Below are 21,188 nucleotides of genomic sequence, written 5' to 3'. Positions count from 1 at the left end.
AGAGGACCATGCCTCAGAAGCATCCTCAGCCCTGCTCCACGGGCCTTCGAAGTTGAGTGTTAGAGCCATCCTGAGGAAGGACCAGACCCTCCAGTGAGGAGATGGAGGAGCTAGGGAGTTGAACATCCAAAGGCTTGTATCTTTTCTGGCCTGATCTCTCCCTGCCTTGGGGCTCAGGTGCTCTGCCTACAGTAAGGGTCACACCTGGTATCAGGTTTCTGAACAGAGCTTTGAGGTCCCTGGAGTAGAATGTGCCATGTAAGTACCAGAGTCTCCAGGAGTTCAGGGACAGTGAGCCCTCCCCTTGTCAATAGTAGTCCAATCAGGGCAGCCTATGGGCCAGGCCCTGCTGTTCTCCAATGCTCACACCCGCCTTTTCCTACAACCACAGGGGAAAGCGAGAGCTGATCAAGTTCTTTGTTCCTGGGGAATTCACTTCTCTTCCTCCCTCATGGAAGATGCAAGTAAAAGGAAATGCAAGTAACCGCCTGGGTTAGAACATCTCACATAAACTAAATAACATGAAGGGTTGATCCTCCAGGCTCAAGCTGAGCTGAACCAAGGGATGGGCAGCGGGCGGCGGCAGTGGGTTGGATGATGGGCCAAGCAGCCTGCATGTAGGGGTGTCTGTTGAAAAGCCCAGGTATTTTGTGTGTATTGGTGACTTGCTTCCAAGTGTCCAGCTTGTCATTCCAAGTGGATTTTGTTCATGAGAGCCAGGCCCAAAGTTTTCTCTGACCCAGTCTATTTTGTCATCCTTTCCTGCTGTCATCGGGCCGTCACACCTTCATGGAGCCTGGCATTGCTAGGCTCGCTTCTCCTCTGTCGTTGCGTTGCTCCATCCAACAGGGGACGCTTGCTCTGGTCTCTGCTGGGTCCATGGCAGGACGGTGTCTCATCACAAGCCTTCTCTTCAGGGTGGTGTGGCAGAGTGGCTGGCCATGTGTGCTGGGCCCCCAAGCCCAGCTGGGAAAGGAAAAGGGGGAACAGCCACCAGAAGGGAATGATTTCTGAGCCACCCTGTGCCCTGGGGGCCAGCAAGCAAACCCTTAGGAAGAACAGGCTGGACCCTGAGTCTGAGACTTGGTTTCTCCGGATCTCCAGAAGGTGGTAACATGCTCCCTTGGTTGCCTTTTAGTCCGTGCACTGGAGAAGGCAAGGTCAAGTGCCCAGCTGCAGACCAGCTACCCCTCCTCAGACAGCAGCCTCTACACCAACGCCAAGGGCGGCACCATCTCTGCCTTCGATGGGGGTTCAGACTCCAGCTCAGAGTCCGAGCCAGAAGAGCCCCAGAGCAGGAAGAAACTCCGGATGGAGGCCAGCTAAGCCATGCGGGGCAGGCCAGCAATAAAAACTGTCATCTCCATCGTCTCCTCCTCCTCCTCTCAGTTCATCGTTAGAACCCTCAAAACCATCGAAAGACTCTGTATTTTCCTTTCCTCTTTATTAATTCTTGTTTTTGCATAGACGCTCTTGGACAACAGCTCTCATCCCATCCCTGTGTCCACTATTTTTAAATGTATTCCCTTCAGGGGTTCCTGTCCCCACCAGAAATTTTAAACCAAAACACCCTAACTTGGCAGCTCTTTCTGTGGAGGACAGACAGCCGGCCAGACCTCTGAGTACATGGTGTCCTGCCCACGCCCCCAGCTCCTCCAGCCCTCAGAGTGTGTGCCTGGAGGACGCCTGGCCCGCTAGGCCCTCCCTCCCAGTCCCTGACCTCTGTTTGGTGGACTTTGTGAATCTCGAACTGCTCTACTTTGACAAGATGACCAGATTGGAGGAATGAGAATTAAGCCCCTCTCCTGTAAGGATTGTTTTTTGGGAAAGCTGTCACTCCTGTTGAGAGACCAGATTCTTGGAGAGTCTGGTGTAAAGGAAAGCGGGGACAGATTGGCAGAGTCCTTGGCATGTTTCACTCTTCAGTTGCTTAAGTCTGCAGAGCCAGCCTTACAGAGGGTCACGTGACACTGGTATGTACAGGAGATGGCAGCAGTGAGCCGGCCTCCCTCCTGGGAGTGGTGGGGTGGTTATTTGTGGGTGGGACAGGGAGGGAGTCTTAGGTGGGGTAGAGGTTTTGTATTAAGGGCCAGTGATGATGTTTTGATATTTATTTCCTGCTACTGAAATTTGAATCTGAATGAAATGCCCCTATTTCTGATGATGTCGATATTGTAAAGCGACAGATTCATAAAGCAATGATCAAATCTTCATTTCCTCCTGTGTGTATTTCTAAGAAACAGAGCCAACTATTTTGTATGTAAATACCAAGAGCGACTTACCTGGTACTAAACCCACAGCCCAGCACAGCCTCCCTGCCCTCCTTGACTCCAGTCCTGGAACTTGTCGCCACTGTGTGATCCAGCCCTGGCTCTGGCTGTGGTCAGCAGATCCCAGTGAAGGGTTTCCTGTCTTCGGGCTCCATTTCTCTGTCCTTTGCCCACTCTGTTGCCGGCATTTGCTGATTGCTAGTGTATACTCCGTAGTCTCAGTCGGTGTTTGACTCCATTCCATGGAAATAAAAAGTATGTTGTACATACTGCCCAAGAATTGTCTTGCAAGTTAAGGCTTCCCCTTTACTATAAGAATATAAATAAAAAACTTATTTTATCCTTGTTGGTAGTGGTGTCTTCTTGCCCCTGCAGTGGCCAAGGTAGTTGAGGGAAAAGTGTTCTGTAAGCTACTGGGCCTCTGGAAACTTGAAAGAGAGGCAGAGATCTCTGACTGGAGCCTGCAGAGCCAGGGGCAGCTGGAGCCAGACCTGTTTGTCCCTTGTCTCTCAGCCTGAGAGAGTGGCTAAGAGAATGACAGAAAGTGGCTGTCAGGCATGCAGTGGGTGACGTGTGGCACAGGTCCTGAGAAACAGTGCTCTTTGGAGGAGCTGACAGCTTATTCTCCTGGTGATGAGTGTCCAGTGTAAGAGGTGGCCGGTATTGGCCAGGGTTTTTCAGTTTCTAGAGAGTTCCAGTAACAAAGAGGAAACGGCAGAGCTGCCAAAGGCTGGATGTCAGAAAGACCACAGCAGCATCAAGTTAACCACTGCAGACCCAACTCCAACTGGAACCAACTGCTTTGACCTTTGAAAGAAAAGAATTTCCGGCCAGAAAGCATCTCCCATTTGGTTTTCCAGTCTGGCTGACCGGAAGTACTGCTTTCATAGACCAAGGGAAGAAGCGAAGTGAGGTAAGTTCTTTGCTTTAGAATGCAGAGAGAGCGCGCTGGGGTTTCATCCCCTCGGATGTCAGTCCGAGGTGTCTGGTTATTAACGGACGTTGGCGGCTAGGTCAGGTTTGTAGAGGAAATGGCAGCAAACCTCAAAGGCTGTGGTACACGGAGAACAAAGCCTTGGCCGGGGATGCAGGGTCACTGGAGGCCGTCCTCTCCTCGGCAGAGGGAGAGGGGAGATGAGGCATGGGCATAAGTGGCCTGGTGCTTTCACAAGTGCCGCGGGTCCTCCCGCCACCTCTGTCACGGCTGTCAGTGCACCGAATACTTGCTTTTGTCCGGATGGGCGTGAGGGATGATCTGCCAGTGCAGCCAGGTTGGTGAGGCGGCAGGTGTGGAAAGCTGGGCTCGCAGCAGGCAGGGGACAAACCCAGAGGCAGCCAGGCTGGTGGACCGGTGGAATAGCTTGGCAACTGGGCCCTGGCTCCAAGATGGTATGGGACGACGAGGACGGTGAAGTTTAGGCTTCCCTGGAGTTCATGAACCGTGTAAAGGGGTGCAGTGGCTGCCTGGGTTCTCTAAGAAAATCTAGACTACCTGATTAGGCTGAGTGGGTACTGGCTGAGGAAGGGTGATGCTGTGGGCAGCACTGGCGGGACAGGAGGCAAGGTGAGGGAAAGAGACCTGAGGCTGGGGAGTGCCCTGCTGAAGGGAACGGACAGAAATCACAGCTGCGCCCTAGGGGTGCTTAAATCTGACCGGCCCGCTCGGAGGCGTGGGGATTGATGCCCTTGGTCGCTGTGTGGGTCTTCTCCACAGAGCCCAGGTTACTGCTGGCGTTCTGTTTGCTGGGTCACTGCAGCAGGTAACTTCCCTTAGGGACCTGTTGAAAGTTACAGCTTCCTCCTTGCAGTGATGAGTTTGCTATGGCTGCTTTCGCAATTGCCCCAAGCACAGGGTGTTTTAAAAAATGGCCCGGTTCCTCATGCTGGTACTTCCTCGACACGCCAGTCTTCTTGCAGAACGTGAAGCCAGACAGGCTCACACCCGTCCCCTTGTTCTCTCGATAACATGCCCTCACTGTGCAGGTCAGGCTACCCTCGACTTCTTGGGTAGCCCAGATTGAATTGAGCTTTCCCCCTGCCTCAGTCTTCTACCTGCTGGGATTTGTGCCACCACACCCAACAGCTGTCAGCTGGGACAGGGTTGGGAAACAGAGCTGAGTGGGTGGGAGGAGGGAGAGAGACGTGAACTGGGTTTAAAGCAAGCAGAATTCTGTCTGTGAAAATGGCAGGACTTTTAATGCCTAGGCGCTGGAGTCAGACTGCCTCGGTATAATATCATGTCTTCCATGAAGTAGCTTCTCTCAGCTTCAGCATCCTTATCTCTAGAGTGAGGCTCATAATGGCAGTAGCTTTATAAGAGGTAATGTGACCAGTGCTAGGTACAAGATGGGAAATGCTAGTGCATCCAAGCACAACTGCCTGAGTGAGGGTTAACTTCTGTTTCCCAAATGTCTCTCACACCTGCTCTGTCCCATCAAGCCTCAGTGACCCAAGAGCCAGGGGACCCTGGGTGGCTCCAGACCAGTAGACTCCTCAGCACCGAAGAGGCTCCTTCTGAGGCATTAGTCATCTCTGCAAACTAGAATGCTGTCTGCTCTGCACACTGTTGGAGACCCAGGAAAATTGACGGAAGTCCCAAGTAGGTAGGGCTGTTCCCAACAGTGCTGGTTACGGGATTCTGGGACTCCAGCCTCTCTAACCTATAGCACTCTGGCTCAGGGCTGGAGAGCATACTCGAAAATACTTCCTACTTAGTCCCTTGGGATAAAACAACAGGTTCCTGGGCCTGGCGGTACATGCCTATAATCCCAACACTTGGGAGATGGAGCCAGAATGACGTGGAGGTCGTGGCCAGCCTCTGTTGGACAGTGAGGCCCTGTCTGAAGAAAACATGATCGTTTTCTCATTCCCACATTCTGAGCAGTTTCTATAAGTCCGGCTCGAATGCGTTGCACCAGCGTGATGGATCCCTCCCTCACCATCCCCTTGCAGCTAAGTGTCATGGCTGCTGGTGCTGACCGGTTCTGACCTCGGGACACTGACCTGAAGAGCTGCCAAGCCAGGGCTGGTATAGCTGAGGCCTGTTGATGCAAAAACACTCCCATCTCAAAGGAATAAAGAGTTTATTCTGGAGCCAGATATAAGTGGCTGTGGCCGGGGAACACTGATTTAGATCACTCCAAATTCCATGTTCCAATGTAGAAAGTTTCATGAAGTTCTTTTGTAGGACCAGAACAGAACATAAAGCCATAAATTAAGACACTTGGAGAATACATGTGGGTCTATCAGGCAGCCGGGTGATGGGATGATGGGGAAGAGGGCCGAGGGCCTGGAGACGATCTATCTGGCTGATGGAACGAGGAGTCTGCTCCTTCATACTGTTAGCGATTGGATGTATCTAGGTCTCTGTGAGGGTGTCAGGTGCCCTGGAACTGGAGTTGCAGACAGTTGTGAGCTGCCATGTGGGTCCTGGGAACTGAACCCGGGTGCCCTGGAAGAGCAGCCAGTGCTCTTAACCTCTGAGCCATCTCTCCCGCCCTGCAGACACCACTTCTTTCCAGGAATTCTTATTCACAAACCAGAGGCTTGGGCCCACAAGTCTAAATTCCCTTGCTTGCTGCAGTCTTTTTCTTTTTCTTTCTTGAGACAGGGTTTCTCTGTGTAGCCCTGGGTGTCCTGAAACTCACCCTGTAGACCAGGCTGGCCTTGAACTCTGGGAGAGCCGCCTGTCTGGGCCTCCCAAGTGCTGGGATTAAAGGAGTGCGCCACCCCCATAGGCTGCTTGCTGCCGTCTCTACCTCCAGTTGCTGCCCCAGACCCAGAGCCCTACCTAACACAAGGACAATGACCAAGTCTCACTGTGAGACTTCCGGGTACATGTAAGATGTCCTTGAAGTGTACCCCGCACTTGGATAATAAATCACTGACAGGTCTTAGTTCAGCAGCCACGTGGCTCTGGAGCTGTTCCTGCCTGGGTGGTGGTGAAATGCAGAGTGAATGAGCTGCACCCTGGACCAATGCCATGAAAGTTTGTGTATAAAGATACTTCAGCAAAGGGAGCCATGATACACAGTGAGCACCAAAGGGCAGGTGTGCCTTGTCTGCTTTCTGAAGGACCTCGAGGAAGTTGAGACAGACTTCAGAAATAGTGCATCCCTGCAGGCTCAGGCAGAGCCCCTAACCATTACCATCCTGATCTGGTTGCAGCGTGGGTTTCTTCAGAGAAGCTTGTGAGGCAGCTCCGTGCTTCTGCATGGGGCTTGTTAGCGTGTGGGCAAGGCGTTGTTTTCAGCCTTCTCACCTGGGCGCTGTGTCCTGGGGGTACCCAAACTGGACTTTACCTGCCACCCAGTAAGCTAGCTCTTGAAGCAGTGACTGTACAGAAGCCAGGGAGCTTAACCCACTGGGGAGCTCCCGGACCTGTGTTTGTCTCCCCAGAGCTTAGGAGTACTTATGGGATGGAAAGATGTGTCTGAGGTGTGGGAAAGGTAGTTGAGGTGAAGAAGGGTGAAGTTATCGGTGGTCCGTGCGCGAGCAAACGTCTTGCTGCTTCATAAGATGTGGAGAAAATGATGTATTAGTATGAATGATCTGGGGTGAGTTGTGGACCCCCTGGCTGCCTGTTCACAATTTTTAGAGTAGGTGGATTTGTTGACTTCAGCCAGTATGAGCCAGACAAGGTCTCCTCCAAACCTCTGAGAAGCAACTTAGAACAGCCATGGTGCCCCCCCCCCCCGTGGTGCATTAGAGGGGTTCTCTGCAGTGATACCCACAGGGGTTCAGGCTTCCTCTGAGTGAGCTTCAAAGGAGAGGGGGTGCTCTTTGATCTTCAAATTTTAATTAGGAAGAATGGCTCAGGCCTCTCTCTTACAGGAAAAAAAAAAATGTTCACTTCATAATGGGGATTACGCACAGTGGGGTGAGGTGAGGGGACACACCTGCTGGCCGGACCCATGGACACTCCCGCGGCTGCAGAAACTCAGAACAGTGGGCGTGTTTAAAGGGGTGCGGAACAGGTGGTCCTGGATCCACAGCAACTCAGGTCCCCCCTCTGTGCCTGGGCCGTCCGGCTGTCCAGGCTTGCTGTGAGTGCCAGGCCCCAGCCGGGGTCGTTTGTCCCTGAGGTTCATTGCAGGGTGGGGCCCGTGTGATACCTTCAGTCTTCTCGGGGCAGAACTACCCAGCAGTCTCTGCAAACCAAAGACTGGAGGAAAACAAACAAAGAAGGAACCAAGGATCCAATATTAAGAAAGCTGTACCAGAATTTTCCATTCCAGTTCTGAAAGTGACCAAGGATTAAGCTTTCTGCCAAAGAAAACAAACCCAATGGTGCTGGCCAGTGGAGAGAGGTACGCTTCTCCCCACAGGCTGGTTCCTGCAGGACCTAGAAACGGCACGAGCCTTGCAGAGTGTGGCTCAGGAAGGAACCAAATGCTCACAGGGCTGCCATCAGCCATCTGGTCACTCATCCCAGCTCAGGGAGTCCAGCTGGCGGTGTGGCTCTATGCACAGCACTCGGCAGTCATTGTTCCCCTCTCTCCTAGTGTCCTCAGCTCCGAGATGGTAGGGGCAGGTCTAAGGCTAAAAGGCCACAGCCTAAGAAAGGAATGTCACGTCCACGGCAAACACCTACCACAGGGCCACTGAGAGACCAGGGAAGGACTCTGGGTCCAACAACTTGACCTCATTTCCTGTCCAGGAAAGAAGTCCGGGCCACCCCCTCCCTGTATGCAGAGAGCAGATGTGAGCAGGCCTTTCAGCCTCGAAGCTCCCAAGAGGTCTCAGGCTAGTCAGTTCTTGCTGCTTTCCCTCAGCCAAGTGCCTGGTCTGTCACGGTCCTCTACAAAGTCACCGAAAATGCATAGGGGGACAAGCCTGGATGTGCAGTCCTCTCTTGGTTTTGATGGGATAGCCCCACGTGATTTCGACTCACAGGTATTTGAGTAGCATGCAGTCTTGGAGCTGTCTTGCACCACCCACTGGGGAGATGTAGGCAGGTTATAAAGCCCTGGAGAAGTTTACATGGGTAGAGATAAGAGTTGTACATGTGCCACAAGCATGCACGCCCAGTTTCTAAATGCCAGAGAAGTTGAAGTGAGTGCCTGGGTGGGAAGGGATGGTATGGGTCAGAGGAGGACCCACCCACTCAGCCCTTCTCAAATGCTTGGCTCTCCTTCCTCCCTTCATAGCCTAGCCTCTAGCTCCATGGGTCATCTGCAGCTGCCTTAAGGACTGGCTGCGTTGGTGAAACCTCCCACCGTATATTTGCTGGCTCACCATTCCCATTCTACACTGATGGGCTCCTTTGGGATCCAGGCACATGGCAGGACAGCTTTGGGGAGGGAAAAGGACTACGGGGTGTTGCCCAGTGAAAAGCACGCACACCACAGCATTGCTCTCACGAGGATATGGCTCACCATTCATTCATGATAGGCACTGGTCATCATGCTCTGGGAGCGTGCCCTGCAGCCTTCTCGCAAGGAGCCGTGACTCTGAGCCCTGCTTTGACTCATAGCTGCAGGCTCCAGCATACCCTTTGTCCCATCAGACCAGGACATCACAGGTACAGAGGTAGCAAGGAAGAATCACACCCAAGATAACCAACAATACAGAGTACCTATTATGGACAGAAGTTAATGTGAGCAAAGGTTGAGAGAATGGTAGACGGAATTGTATACTGAACCCAAACATACCCATCGCCCAGTGTCAACTAGTACTGCAATGCTTTTTGAAAGAAAAGGATGATATAATGTGTAGTCGGACTTTCTTTGGACCGCCAGCTCCCAAATAATGACATACAGACTTCTTATTAGTTATGAAAGCTTGGCCTTAGCTTAATCTTGTTCCCAACTAGCTCTTAAAACTTAAATTAACCCATTTATATTCATCTATGTTCTGCAGCGTGGCTCGTTACCTTTTCTCCATACTGTACAGAACTCCTCTGCGTCTCATCAGTGAATTCCACCTCTCTCCTTCCCAGATTTCCCAGACTTCTTCATGGAAGTCCCACCCAACCGCTTACTGCCTAGCTATTGGGCATTCAGGTCTTTTTTAAATGAATCAGAAGGTGCCTTGGCAGAGACACATCTTCACAGTATACAAAAAGATTATCCCACAACAATAATGTTGCTATTGAGTGTAAAAAAAAATTGATATGTGAAAGAAATGGCCAATTAAAGAATTCCAGTGGCCAAAGTAGGAACAATTTGAGCAGCAAAATAGACTGTAGTATTAGAACATAACCCAAAGTGGAGTGAATCTGTTCTGTAGCATAGCCTGTTCTGGAGTCAGTGCTGATAGACACAGTTCTCCCATAGGACTGGAGGTTGGCTCTGAACCCCTCACAGGTACTCAAGACTATGGATGCTCAGGTCTTTTGGTTGGGTGGCGGAGTATTTGCACATAACCTCCGTAAGTCCTCCCATGTCCTTTATCTCTTGAGGCTGAGAATGAAGCTCGGTCATAGAGTGCTTGTCTAGCATATGAGGCCCTCAGTCTGATCCCCAATACGCGCCCCCTCAAACCTCTAGATCAGTAGTTCTCCGCCTGTAGGTCACTACCCCTTTGGGATCGCATATTGGATATTTACAGTTTATAACAGTAGCAAAATGACAGTTATGAAGTAGCAATGAAATAATTGTGTGGTTGGGGGTCCCCACAACATGAGGAACTGTGCTAAAGGGCTGCAGCATCAGGAAGGCTGAGAACCGCTGCTGTAGATGATTTGCAATACCTAATAGAATGTAAATGCCATGTTGTTAGCTGCTAAGCTGTACTGTCTCAGGAGTAAATGGTGAAGGGAACGTCTGCACATGTTCAGTATGGACATCAGGTTTTCTAGTATTTCTGATTCTCCCTTGAATTCATGGCCTGGGAACCACCGATACAAAGGGCTGAATAAAGGAATGAATAAGTAGTAAACAGACCTCACGTGGGGAATTTCAACTAATCTATTTACTCCACCCTCAAATTTTGAAGCTGGATGTCCCCACTCCTTAAATGTAGACTAACCATAGTGACTCCTTTCTAGGACACATGAGGAGGGAGGGAGGGAGGGAGGGAGGGGGAGGGGGGACTGAGGGAGGGACTATTATGATTGTTGTTGTTTTCTGTTTGGAGGAAGGGTTTTGCTATAGCCCAGGCTGGCCTGGAATTCACCACGTAGCCCAAGCTGGCATTGAATCCTGACATTCCTGAGTGCTGGCTTAACACGATTATTCTTACGGTTGTTTTTTAAAAGCTGTGTGTGCTTAGGGGTTGCTGAGGGCAATGAAAAAGTTCCCATTAAACTGGACTCTGTTCCTGCCTGATCTTGTTGTTGGATATGCCAGAATGGCAGGAGGAAGGAACCTTGGCTGCCGGCTCCCAACTCCTGGACCAGCTGGCGAAGAGCTGAGGCAAAGCTGTCATTGTGGGAGGCAAGGACGATGTCCGAGAACCGGTTAGACATGCCGAGATTGGTTGCAGGAGGCTGACTGCCCCCAGGCCTGCAGTCAGCTCCTAGGGACTTAACATCAGAGCCTTGCTGTGAGTAACACGTCACAGCAGGGTGGCACGCACTTAATTCAGAGGATGTCACTCTGTGCCATGGATTGTACACAGCATGAGGACCTTAGGAGGGATGGGCACTTAGCCCAATTGCTACAGTGTTTGCCTGGCATTCATGAAGCCTTGGCTTCAATCCCCGACACTGCATAAAACAGGTGTGCTGATGCTCCCTGTAACCCCAGCACTTGGGAGGTAGAGGCATGAGGACCAGGAGTTCAAGGCCATCCTCAGCTATGGAGTGAGCTCAAGGCATGAGACACCATCTCCAAAGAAAAGAAGGATGGAGTGGGCCTCTCCCTCTCTGCTGTCACCCTCTCGTCCTGGTGAAAGATGGGGCCAGGAGTTTAGGACCCTGGTCACCTAGACAGCCCTGGAAGACGCTAGACAGCTCTACCCCTACCCTTAGGTTACCCTTGCACCTCTTCATCTAGAAGCCTGGGCTGGCAAGAGAGCATGGTCTTTGGGCAGTTTGGAGGCAGCAGAGCTGGGCTCAGGTGAACTCCACCACCCAATAGCAGAGAGGTCCCCGTGAGTCACTCAGCTCTCTGACCTGTTTCTCCAGTTATAAAACACAGGTCATACACCTGCCTCACCCATTTGCTGAGGCCGAACCAAGGATCAGGGCAGGAAGGAAGACAGTCACGGGTTCCCGCTGGGGAGGGGAGGTAGGGCGCTGCTTCTCAGGCAGTGGCTGGGGGCCTTTGTGGCCCCAGGAGTGATCTGGGATAGTTTCGTATCCATTGGGATGCCCTTACTTGCGAGTACAGATATACCTGGGTTTTTGATGAGCTCATTGTAAGTTGAAAATCTAGTCAAGACTACACTTATGAGCTAGGTATGGTGGTATGCACCTGCCATCCCACCACTTAGAAGGCTGAAGCAGAAGGATCTTGAATTCTAGGCCAGCCTGGATTACACAGTGAGACTGACAAAAAGTTAAAAAAAGGCACTGACTGCACCTAGCTGCCAAGTACAGTATGGACCTGTTCAACACATGTTACTCATAATACCATGAGCAAGTAGTTGAAGCAAAGACAGGTCAAGATGGCCAGCTTGGGGTAGAATGGATGGCAACTGTCCACTCCAGGTTCCTGTCACATCCTTCTCCACTGTGGTGGCCAGCAGCAGTAACTGGCCTCCTAAGGGCCCAGATCCCCTGGTGACTACAACCCTAGCTTTTGTTTGGAGCTTGTGGTTTGAATGAGGATGTCCCCCACAGGCTCAGGTATAAACACCTGGTCCTGTGTTCTCAGTCCTGCCCCCAGAGGCTCAGGATGGGTGGCCTTCCTGGAGGAAGTGATCACTGGAGGCGGGTTCTGAGAGTTCATCCTCTTGCCTCCATCCAGGTCCTCTCTGCTTTGTTGGGGGAGGGGGAAGATGAGATCTCTCAGCTTCCTGTTCCTGCCATGATGCCTGACACTTGCTGCCTTGAGGGACTCTTACTCCTCCAGAAGTTACCCGTGGTCATGTTTTACCACTGCAATAGAAAAGCAACTTACACAGAGCTCCATTCCTTCTCCATTGGTTGTATTTGTTTGAAACAGGGCTTCCAATAGTTTTTTTTTTTTTTAAGGGCTTGTTTTTCTTATTTTTTGAGACAGGTCTCAGGTAGCCCAGGATGACCTCTAACTCACTGTGTAGCTGAGGGTGACCATGGATTTTTCTTACTTTCTTTCCTCTCTGTCTCTGTCTCTGTCTTCTTGTTGTTGTTTTGAGACAGGATATCACTATGTATTATGTATCCCTGGCTGGCCCAGAACTTACATGTAGACCAGGCTGGCCTTGAACTCACAGAGATCTGCCTGCCTCTGTGTGCCAAATGCTAGGATTAAATGCATGTGCCGCCTCACCAGCTGCCCATGGATTTCTGATCCTCCTACCTCCACCTCTCCACTGCTGGGGTTCCAGGCTTGCAACACCACATCTGGATTTTCACTCCCATTCTTAAGATTGTGTGCTTCTGATGGATCCTCATTGCCTCCCTGGAGAGAGAAGCATGTGCCCCGATATAGGCCCCACTGGGGAGAAAGGCTGGACTAGCACCAGTACTCATCTGCTAACCTTGACACCAAGAGGGTGTAAGGCACGGACGGAGCCTTCTCTTCAGCTCCAACGCCCTCTTTTTTAGATTAGTATTTATGTGTGTGCCCACACGTACGTGCACATGCGTACCACAGTGTTGATATGCACATGTTGAGATCAAAGGACAACTTACAGGAGTCAGTTCTTTCCTTTTGCAAGGTGGGGTCCAGGGAGTGAACTCAGGTGGTGGGATCACTATGTAGCCCAGGCTAGCCTTGAACTTGGGCTCCTTCTGCCCATGCTCCTGAATCTTGCAATTACAGGTGCAGCAGCACATGCAGCCCTCAGTTTCACCGTTATGTTGAGTTGTGTGTTCTCCACCCTTGTCCGAGGCAGTGAACACCACTGAGCACTGCATGTGAGTGACTGCAATGCTAAGCCTGAGTTTTACCAACCAACTGCATTTGTTTGATTGACACAGTACACGGTAAGCATCCTAGCCATGGAGATATGGCAGAACACTAAATGAATACAAATGAGTTGGCATCTATACCAGGGCAAACTGCAGCCCATGGGCCAAATCTGGGCCACCACCTGTCTTCATTAACACAGCTTGGCTCGGGACACAGCCACACGCCTGTGGTTTTGTGGTGGAGGAGAGTCGAACAGTTGCAGGAGAACACGTTATGAAGACACAGCCATTGCCCATGAAGCAGCCCTCTCTCCCCAGGTGGAAGTAACACCGTCGTAGCCCTCAAATCAGCTTCAGTAAAGCAAACGCTCCTGAGTCAAACCCACCCCAAAGGAGGGTCTGTGCCTTCACTAAGATGTGCTCCGTGCAGGACTTGTCTCAGAGAGTCTAGACAGCGTGCAGATATAAACACATCCATTGCCTACTTGGAGCTCTGATCCGTTCCTCTGGAGTCAGAAGTGAAAGCCATGGTGAGCTCCTGCATTTCCCAGAACAGTCCCGTAAGAGGTGGTTCAAGTGAAACTGGGCTCTTTAATCTGCATGATGGAATGTCAGCATTGTTGACCAGACACGTCAAGCCTGTGGATCCTGCCTCTATCTACAGCCACATTGCACTCAGGACTGCCGGACACCTGCTGCTGTTGCCTTCTTCGTTTGGGACGCTGGGTACAAAACCCAAGGCTTGGAGCAAACTAGCCAGGTAGTCTACCACTAAGCTGTTGATTCTGGCCCCAGACACCTCCACCTCTAATCCCCAGCCACTGAGCTCCTGCCAGAAGTACAGTATATACAGTTAATATTAGTGAAATAGTGTAACGGGCATGCAGCCAACCATCACTCCAGGTTTCCTTTTTGAAAGATTGTATTTGTGCATGTTTTCTTTCCGGTAGGTGTAAGCCACATGTATGCCTAGTGTGCAGAGAAACCAGAAGAGAGTGTTGGGTCCCTGGAACTGGAGTTGACATGCAGTTGTGAGCCACCACGTGGGTTCTGAGAACTGAACCCAGGTCCCCTGGAAGAGCAACAAACCCTCCTAACCGCTGAGCCACCTCCTAAGCCCCAAAGTTTTCTTATTATTCGTGTGTGTGTGTGTGTGTGTGTGTGTGTGTGTGTGTAAGCACGCATGCAGGGGTATGTGTGTGTGTGCATACACACATGTACATGCATGTCACAGCACACGTGTTGAGGTCAAAGGACAAATTGTATGAGTCACTTCTCTCCTTTTGCCATGTTCGATCCCAGGGATTGAACTCAGATAGTCGGGCCTGGTGGTACGCTTTACCTCATGAACTGTCATGCACCCCCCTCTCCATGTTGTTTAAATTTTCTCTCTGATGAGGTAAAACACCAGGAAGCAACTGAGTGAGTCTAGCCCTTGGCAGGTCTTCCCTGGCACTAGTATTTAGGCATCTTTTTATGGTCTTCCTGACAAGGGTACTACTACATGGTCTGCAGAACAGCCTAGGTGAGGAGGGTGTTCTGGTCCTTAGTGTCCCTAAGGCCTACATGACAAATCTGTTCTGCAATTTGTCACCAGGAGAGACTCTCAGCAACTGGCATGTTGCCGTCATCCACTAGAACTTTACAGTAACCCACTCCAGCCTTTTCCTTTTTCTCCTTTTTTCTTCCCCAGGAAGCTCTCATTGACTCAGTTCTGAGAGCCATCCTATCTTCTTCCTCCTCCAGAGTCCTGGCCTGGGGGGCCCTTTTCCAGGTGTTCAGTCAGAACAGCCCCATGGCATGGTGGGCTGGGCAGACTTCATGCTGTTGGTATTCTGCGCAAGGAAGATAGACTGCTGTTTTGTGCTTTAAAGGAATGTACAGTAGGTTCTGGGGGTCTGCATTCAGACCCAGGAGACACATGTGGCTACAAGCCAAGGACACCTAGGACCAAAGGCAAGATCTATAAAGGGAAGACCTTTGAAGGTTCCATGGCGGAGGCTAGTTCTCTGGCTCTGCACTCCTTCCCAACGGCAGCTATGGGAGCTGGAGGTGACTGCAGCTCCTGGGCTACGCAAAGAGGAGGAAGCTCAGTCCCGATTGGAGACTACAGTAGCTGGGCCCCAACTGTCTTCCTGGGAATCTGGGATGAACAAGATCAATCATGGATTAAACATTGATCTTACAGTAGAGGAGATGATAGGGAGATGGGGAGGCCCCAGCACAAGCCTGAGACTGGATGAAGGTCCATCAAGTGAGGAGTCTCACGACAGAGCAGTGGTAAAGGATGGCAGTTCCTCTCTTACCTTGAACTTGGCTATCAGGTTGGATTCTCACCTGATTGTTACTTTGAAACAAGGCTCCAATGGGAAGGCAGTTTCAGAAAGCGCTCCCCAGAACTGCCACCTCAGGGTGTTCACTCTGGCTGACCTAGGAATCCTGCCTTCTGTTGCCAGGAGGAGCTGGCAGGGTCCCCAAGTGGGCAGGTGGGACTCATGTGGACACCCATCTGTGGCAGTTTGGTATTTGTTGATAGGGACATATTTCCTGGGGTTGAATGCTATATAGCTAATGTCTTCTACTCAGGCTCCACAGGATAAAATGTTACAAACCTGGAAACAGCAGGATCAGGATGCAGCCTTTCTTCTCTCCCTTACCCAAATCCACCTGGCTTCTGGGCCCTGCTCCTGGGTATGAAGACATCTCAGTCCCAAGTGGTTTCTTGATCCCAGTTATGACTGCAGTTGTCTTCAATATAGGCTGCTGGTGCGAGCCTTTCCTGCTGGCAGAGGTGAACAGATACACTTGGACACGCTGGATTGCAATCCAAACCTTTATTGGCAGAATAAACTTTGCCAGGGGGTGTCTGCATTCAGAACGTGACTCTGGGCTATTTGCATGGATGGAGTTTCCTCTGAGGTCTCCTCCTTCCCCGAGGGGCAAGCCACAGAATGTTGCCTTCTTGGCCTTCCTTGTGAGAGTCCCTTCTAGTAATCACAGGATTTCAATGCTATCAATGCCAGCCCCAAACTATGCCAGGATGTCCACCCACCAGCCCTATGCAATGCCAGAGTGCAGGCTCTTCCATGGTCAGGTTGGAGGCAGACATCAGTGTGTGGAGAAGGTGTGCAAGGGGGGGGGATGAGCTCTGCTTCCCTCTCATGCAGGAGACAGGAAATGATTAGAGCAAGTGGGCATCTGAAGTTTTCCTGGAACAGATAGAAGAGCTACTACAAAGGGCTCGAGTACTTGCTGTTCTTCCAGAGGATCTGATTTGGTTCTCAGCACCCACACTGAACCCACTAAAAACCACCTCTAACTCCAGATCCAGGGGATTTTACACTTTCCTCTGGTTTCCATAGACACATTTACACACAAATAGATTCGCACATACACAGACAAAAACAATTTCTTAAGGAAAAAAAAACCATAGAAAATGTTACTCTTTTATTATTTTAAGGAGGTAATACATAGCCCAGTACACCAAAGCAATAGGGAATTAGAGGCGGCACATGGCCAGTGATTTGGGGAAGAGCCTCATGCTGCATCTCAGGCTCCTGTCTGCCTGTCCACATGAAGGCTGGGACAGTCACATGAGCTCGCTGTGACTGAAGCCGTGACAGATGACCAAACTCAGCCCCCTGCCGACCGAAAGGGCCAGTGCAGAGGCAGCTCCAGGAGTCGGCACCCTGGCACCCTGGCAGTGCCTGCCCTACCGCCCAAGGCCACTGTCCCCACAGCAGCCAGTGCACCGGCGCTTGATTCTGTTCCAGTGAGCCTGCAGTGCGCAGGGCAGGAATAAATCCCGAGTCTTCAGTTAAGGTGAAGCCTTAGTAGTGTTAATACTCTAGATGAGCAAAGACAACACTGTCCTGGGGGAGGGGGCGGAAACGGAAGGAGCCTGGGCTGCAGCACTGCCTGGAGGAGGAGGAGGACCTCTCCTGGTACATGATGGGGAGAGGCAGGGCCTGGGCTCTGGGGGAAGCTGCTTCCTCTGGCACAGAGTTGACGTAGAGGTTGATTTTCCAATCATAATTGGTTACCTGGGTCTAGTCGTATCTAGGACAAAACAAGTCTTGCTTACACCAAACATGGCCTTGGAGAGATGTGTGGCTCAGTTCTCCCAGGTTGAGGGGAGGGACTCAACCTAAGGTTCTCCTCCATTCCCAGCCGCTGTCCTTTGCAGGTGACTGGGTGAAGGACACAAGCAGAAGCAGGCGCTGCTCCAGCCCAGTGATCTTTTCCAGGGAGCTCACGTAGGCAGGACCCAGAGCCCCACCCTGGCCAGCACGGAGCTGACGTTTCTACGCGAGAGGCGACTGAATGGTAGTGTGGAGGAGGGAGTCACAGCAGGGGCTGGGATGCGGAGATACCCTCATTTCAGCGTGGTGGGCCAGGCTGCTGGCTGCCAGGAGAGGCTGCTGCTTCCCAGCATGCATTGCTCTCCTCCAACCCCACTGCACAGGCTCACGGAGTTTTGATTTGACAGGTATGAAAATAATTTTAAAAAATCACACCACTGTGTATTCTGAACCCAGAGCTGATGGCTTTGTTTTGTTTGACAGGAAAGGACAAAGAAACCACAACTCCACAGCGGCCAAGGCTCACGGAAGCACAGAGTGCGCTCTGTACCCAAATGGAGAAACCTTGTCGGACGGGGGAGCTGGGGGAGCAGCCATGGGGTCCTCTAGTCGGTGGCAGGATCTGAGGTCACCTCATCTTCACATTCTTCAAAGCCTGGGACTGGCTTCTGCAGAAAGTATGTGGTGGCCTGGATCACCTTGTCGGGTCCGATGTTGTAGACGGGGTGAGTGGGCTGCTGTAAAGAGAACAGACGCCAGTCCGTCACCAGGGGCTCTTGGTGGCTGAAATTCACCTGGCGGAACTGAGATTCAGGAGCATGAGTCACACACACACACACACACACACACACACACACACACACACACACACACACACACACGTGTCCTCCAGGCCCACATGTGCAAACCACAGTATCTGCTGAAAACATTTCACAGTGCACAACCCAGGGGAACAGTATACAGCCACTGAAATGTGCACTTTCGGGTATCTTCACGACACAGACATGCTTATGTTTATCTGAAATACATTGTGGACTTTGGTGGACTTTGGAATGTTCACATAGACTTAACCTGTTATGCGTCTTTATCTAAAATTCTGAAGTCCAGGATTGTGTGTGGCAAACCCAGCACCTCACACATGTTAACATATGTGTCCACCTCTAAGCTACATCCCCTGCTCCAAAACCTTTTCTTAAGCATTGTGACTGTTTTACTCCTAAATGTGTCTGTAATCAGCAGACAAAGTACTGAGTTTGTTACAGCATTTTCTTTGTTTCAGTCTGTCTCTCATAGGCTGGCTAGCCCAGGCTGGCCTCAGATTTACCATGTAAGCTGGGCTTGAACTCTTGTCTTCCTGCTTCCACCTCCCACATGGCTGGGGTTCCGGGTGTGCACTACTGTGTCTGACTTCCACTGTGACATTTGCGTGTCTACTGTCATCATGCCTTGTTCTTATCTGCACCTCAGTCCCCCAAATAGTGACCCCTTTGGCTTCCATGTACATACGGCTCACTGTCCTCTGTTGCCTTCCCTTAATACCTCTAACACAGAAGGTTCCACTTCTCTCCTATGTGGAGTGCAGACCCAAAGTAAAGGAGAAGAGGAGAGGAAGAGAGGGGAGGAGAAACACTGTAACCTTTTCAAAATTCAAGGTGCTACACGAATGCACTGTATGTTGAGCACACTCCCCCCAATATCCCCACCCTTCCTCCCTCGGAGCACCCCTGCCCCGCCCACTAATTCCCTTTGTCCCCATAGACAGCTTGATTTCTGGTTTCCTGTCATAGATACATACGTGTTTTATGTGTCTATATACAACCTAGGACCCACAAATGAGAGAAAACGTCTTCCTGAGACTGCTCCATTCACTTACTACAGTGGTTCCAGTTGCAAGCATCACCTTTCAAATGGCATAACTTCACTCCTTATGGAATGAAAAGGGTCCCTCTCTTGGACAGGATGTAGTGCTCCAATTACAGGTGTGCACAGCCACTCCTGGCTCTGAACTTTTTGAGAGCTACCCTGACACTTGAAAAGTTGTAGCTTTTAAAGCATTTTGGATTTAAAATGTTCACATGCGGGATGCTTGACCTGTAACGTGTGAGCAAAGCGCCGTGCACAGGAAAATCTCAAAGCTCCTTTCAAAGCGTGGTGGAGAGGGCAGGGGTGTGGCACTGGAGGGCAGGGGTGTGGCACTGGGCATCCACCAGACAGCCACAGCCGTGGGGCCAGCCTCCCCTTTTTATACTTGTACATGGGTTTCAGTGATTAAAACGGTGAACGTGCATCCGTGTTCATAACGAAGAAGGACCACAGCTCTCTTGAGGGTGAGAGTGTCACGTTTCCATCCCTTTACATCATTTCCCTACATCACAGAAATCCAAAAGAAACGTCAAGTCTGTGGCAGGACAGACTTTTAGAGCAGCATCCGGGGCCCTCTCTGGGAGAGTGAAGAGGAGGAAGATACAGCTGCAGAAGGATTTCAGCTTCTTTACTCACACCCCCACCTTGTGTATGAGGAGGGTCAGGAGACAACATGTCGTCAGAGGAGTTGGTTTCCTCCTGCTGTAGAGGTTCCAGAGTGATCTCAGGTTCTGAGCTTGGCACCCTCACCTGCTGAACCATCTTGCCAGCCCCTCCTTTATTTATTTAGACAAGGTCTCATGTAGCCTAGGCTGGCCTCCGTCTAAGAGGGGTACAGCCAAGAATGACAGACTTTCTCACCTCCCGCCTCCACCTCCCGAGTGCCGGGATTACAGGCCTGCGCCACCATGCTGGGTTTCTACAGTACTGAGGGCTGAGCCAGGGCTCTGTGTGTGCCGAGTGTGCAGTGGACCAGCTGAGCTACAGCCCCAGCCCTCCGCCTACACAAAATTTCTGAGAGACACAGAGAGGAAGTGGGACATGGCAGTGAACACCTTTAACCCCAGCTCTCAGGAGACAAAGCAGGTGGATCTCTGGGAGTTCGAGAGTTCTCGGCCAGCCAGCCCTTCGGAGTGAGACCCTGTCTAAAATGGGGGAGGGGCAGGAGGCTACCGATCGAATTTCATGAGGCCAGTATATTTTAAAACACAAATTGGAAAACACATTATAATAAAAAAATTATAGCAATCCTAAAAGTGCTTTTCTATTTATCTGTCTGTTCTGTGTCTGTGGTGCAGGGCACATACGTGCCATAGGACTCAGGTGGAGGTCAGAGGCAGACATGCAGGCCCCGATCCTCCCTTTCCGAAGGGTGGGTGCCTTGTGTGGCAACCTACCGAGCCATCCCACTTGGCCCTCGTGTGTGTCTAAGAAAGATTTGGAGCTGATCTTTCCTGGGGGTCTGAGGAGATGTCTCAGCCAGTGAAATACCTGCTTCGAAAACACAAGAGCCCGAGTGTGATCCCCGGGACCCATGTAAAAGCCGGGTGTGGTTGGTGTGCTTGGAGTCTCAGCACCAGGGAGGCAGACGCGGGAAGATCCCCGGGGCTTACTGGCTGGCCAGCCTGCCTTAAGAGGCAAGACCCCGGTCCCAGTGAGATGCTCGGGCCAAAAAACAAGGTGTACAGCTCCTGAGCAACAACACCCGAGTTTGCCCTCTGGTCTCCACGCGCCCCCACCCCACCCCTGCACAGTGTCCCCCACCCCACCCCTGCACAGTGCCCCCCACCCCACCCCTGCACAGTGCCCCCCACCCCACCCCTGCACAGTGCCCCCGCCCCATAAAAGGATGAACCAGGTAGAGTGGATGCAGCCCTATGATCCCAACCACCCAGGAGGCAGGGGCAAGAAAACTCACACAAGTCCCAGGCCAGCCTGGTCTACAATATGGATTTCAGGCCAGCCGGCCGGAGCTACAGAGTCACACAGTGGGACCCTGACAAAGAACGATTTTCCATCTGTCTGCCATCT

The 21,188-nt window shown here is 51.4% G+C and overlaps 2 protein-coding genes across 16 annotated transcripts in view; one reads left to right on the top strand and one right to left on the bottom strand.

The window, feature by feature from the left end:
* Positions 1 to 20,413, top strand: part of Max (MYC associated factor X) — a 44,086-nt gene extending 23,673 nt beyond the window's left edge. For 6 of the 13 annotated variants that reach the window (XR_013044384.1, XM_076550914.1, XM_076550912.1 and 3 more), the window contains 2 exons: positions 392 to 476; positions 1,139 to 2,615. Coding sequence is in view for 10 of the 13 variants with exons in the window: in XM_076550914.1 (XP_076407029.1) it covers positions 392 to 476; positions 1,139 to 1,326 (273 nt within the window). In the remaining 3 variants the exon portion in view is untranslated. Of the gene's footprint in view, positions 1 to 57; positions 2,616 to 17,777 lie in introns of those variants that run through there. The other 7 variants (XM_006973137.4, XM_006973136.4, XR_442643.4 and 4 more) reach the window with 6 other exon arrangements.
* Positions 16,640 to 21,188, bottom strand: part of Fntb (farnesyltransferase, CAAX box, subunit beta) — a 101,724-nt gene continuing 97,175 nt past the window's right edge. For all 3 annotated transcript variants that reach the window (XM_076550908.1, XM_006973135.4, XM_076550907.1), the window contains exon 12: positions 16,640 to 18,031. In XM_076550908.1, coding sequence (XP_076407023.1) covers positions 17,900 to 18,031 — 132 coding nt within the window. In that variant the 3' untranslated portion in view covers positions 16,640 to 17,899. The remainder of the gene's footprint in view (positions 18,032 to 21,188) is intronic.

Source organism: Peromyscus maniculatus, chromosome 14, assembly GCF_049852395.1.
Source record: "Peromyscus maniculatus bairdii isolate BWxNUB_F1_BW_parent chromosome 14, HU_Pman_BW_mat_3.1, whole genome shotgun sequence".
NCBI lineage: Eukaryota > Metazoa > Chordata > Mammalia > Rodentia > Cricetidae > Peromyscus > Peromyscus maniculatus.
Note: the sequence above shows the minus strand (reverse complement) of the source record. Positions and strands in the feature narration are given on the sequence as shown.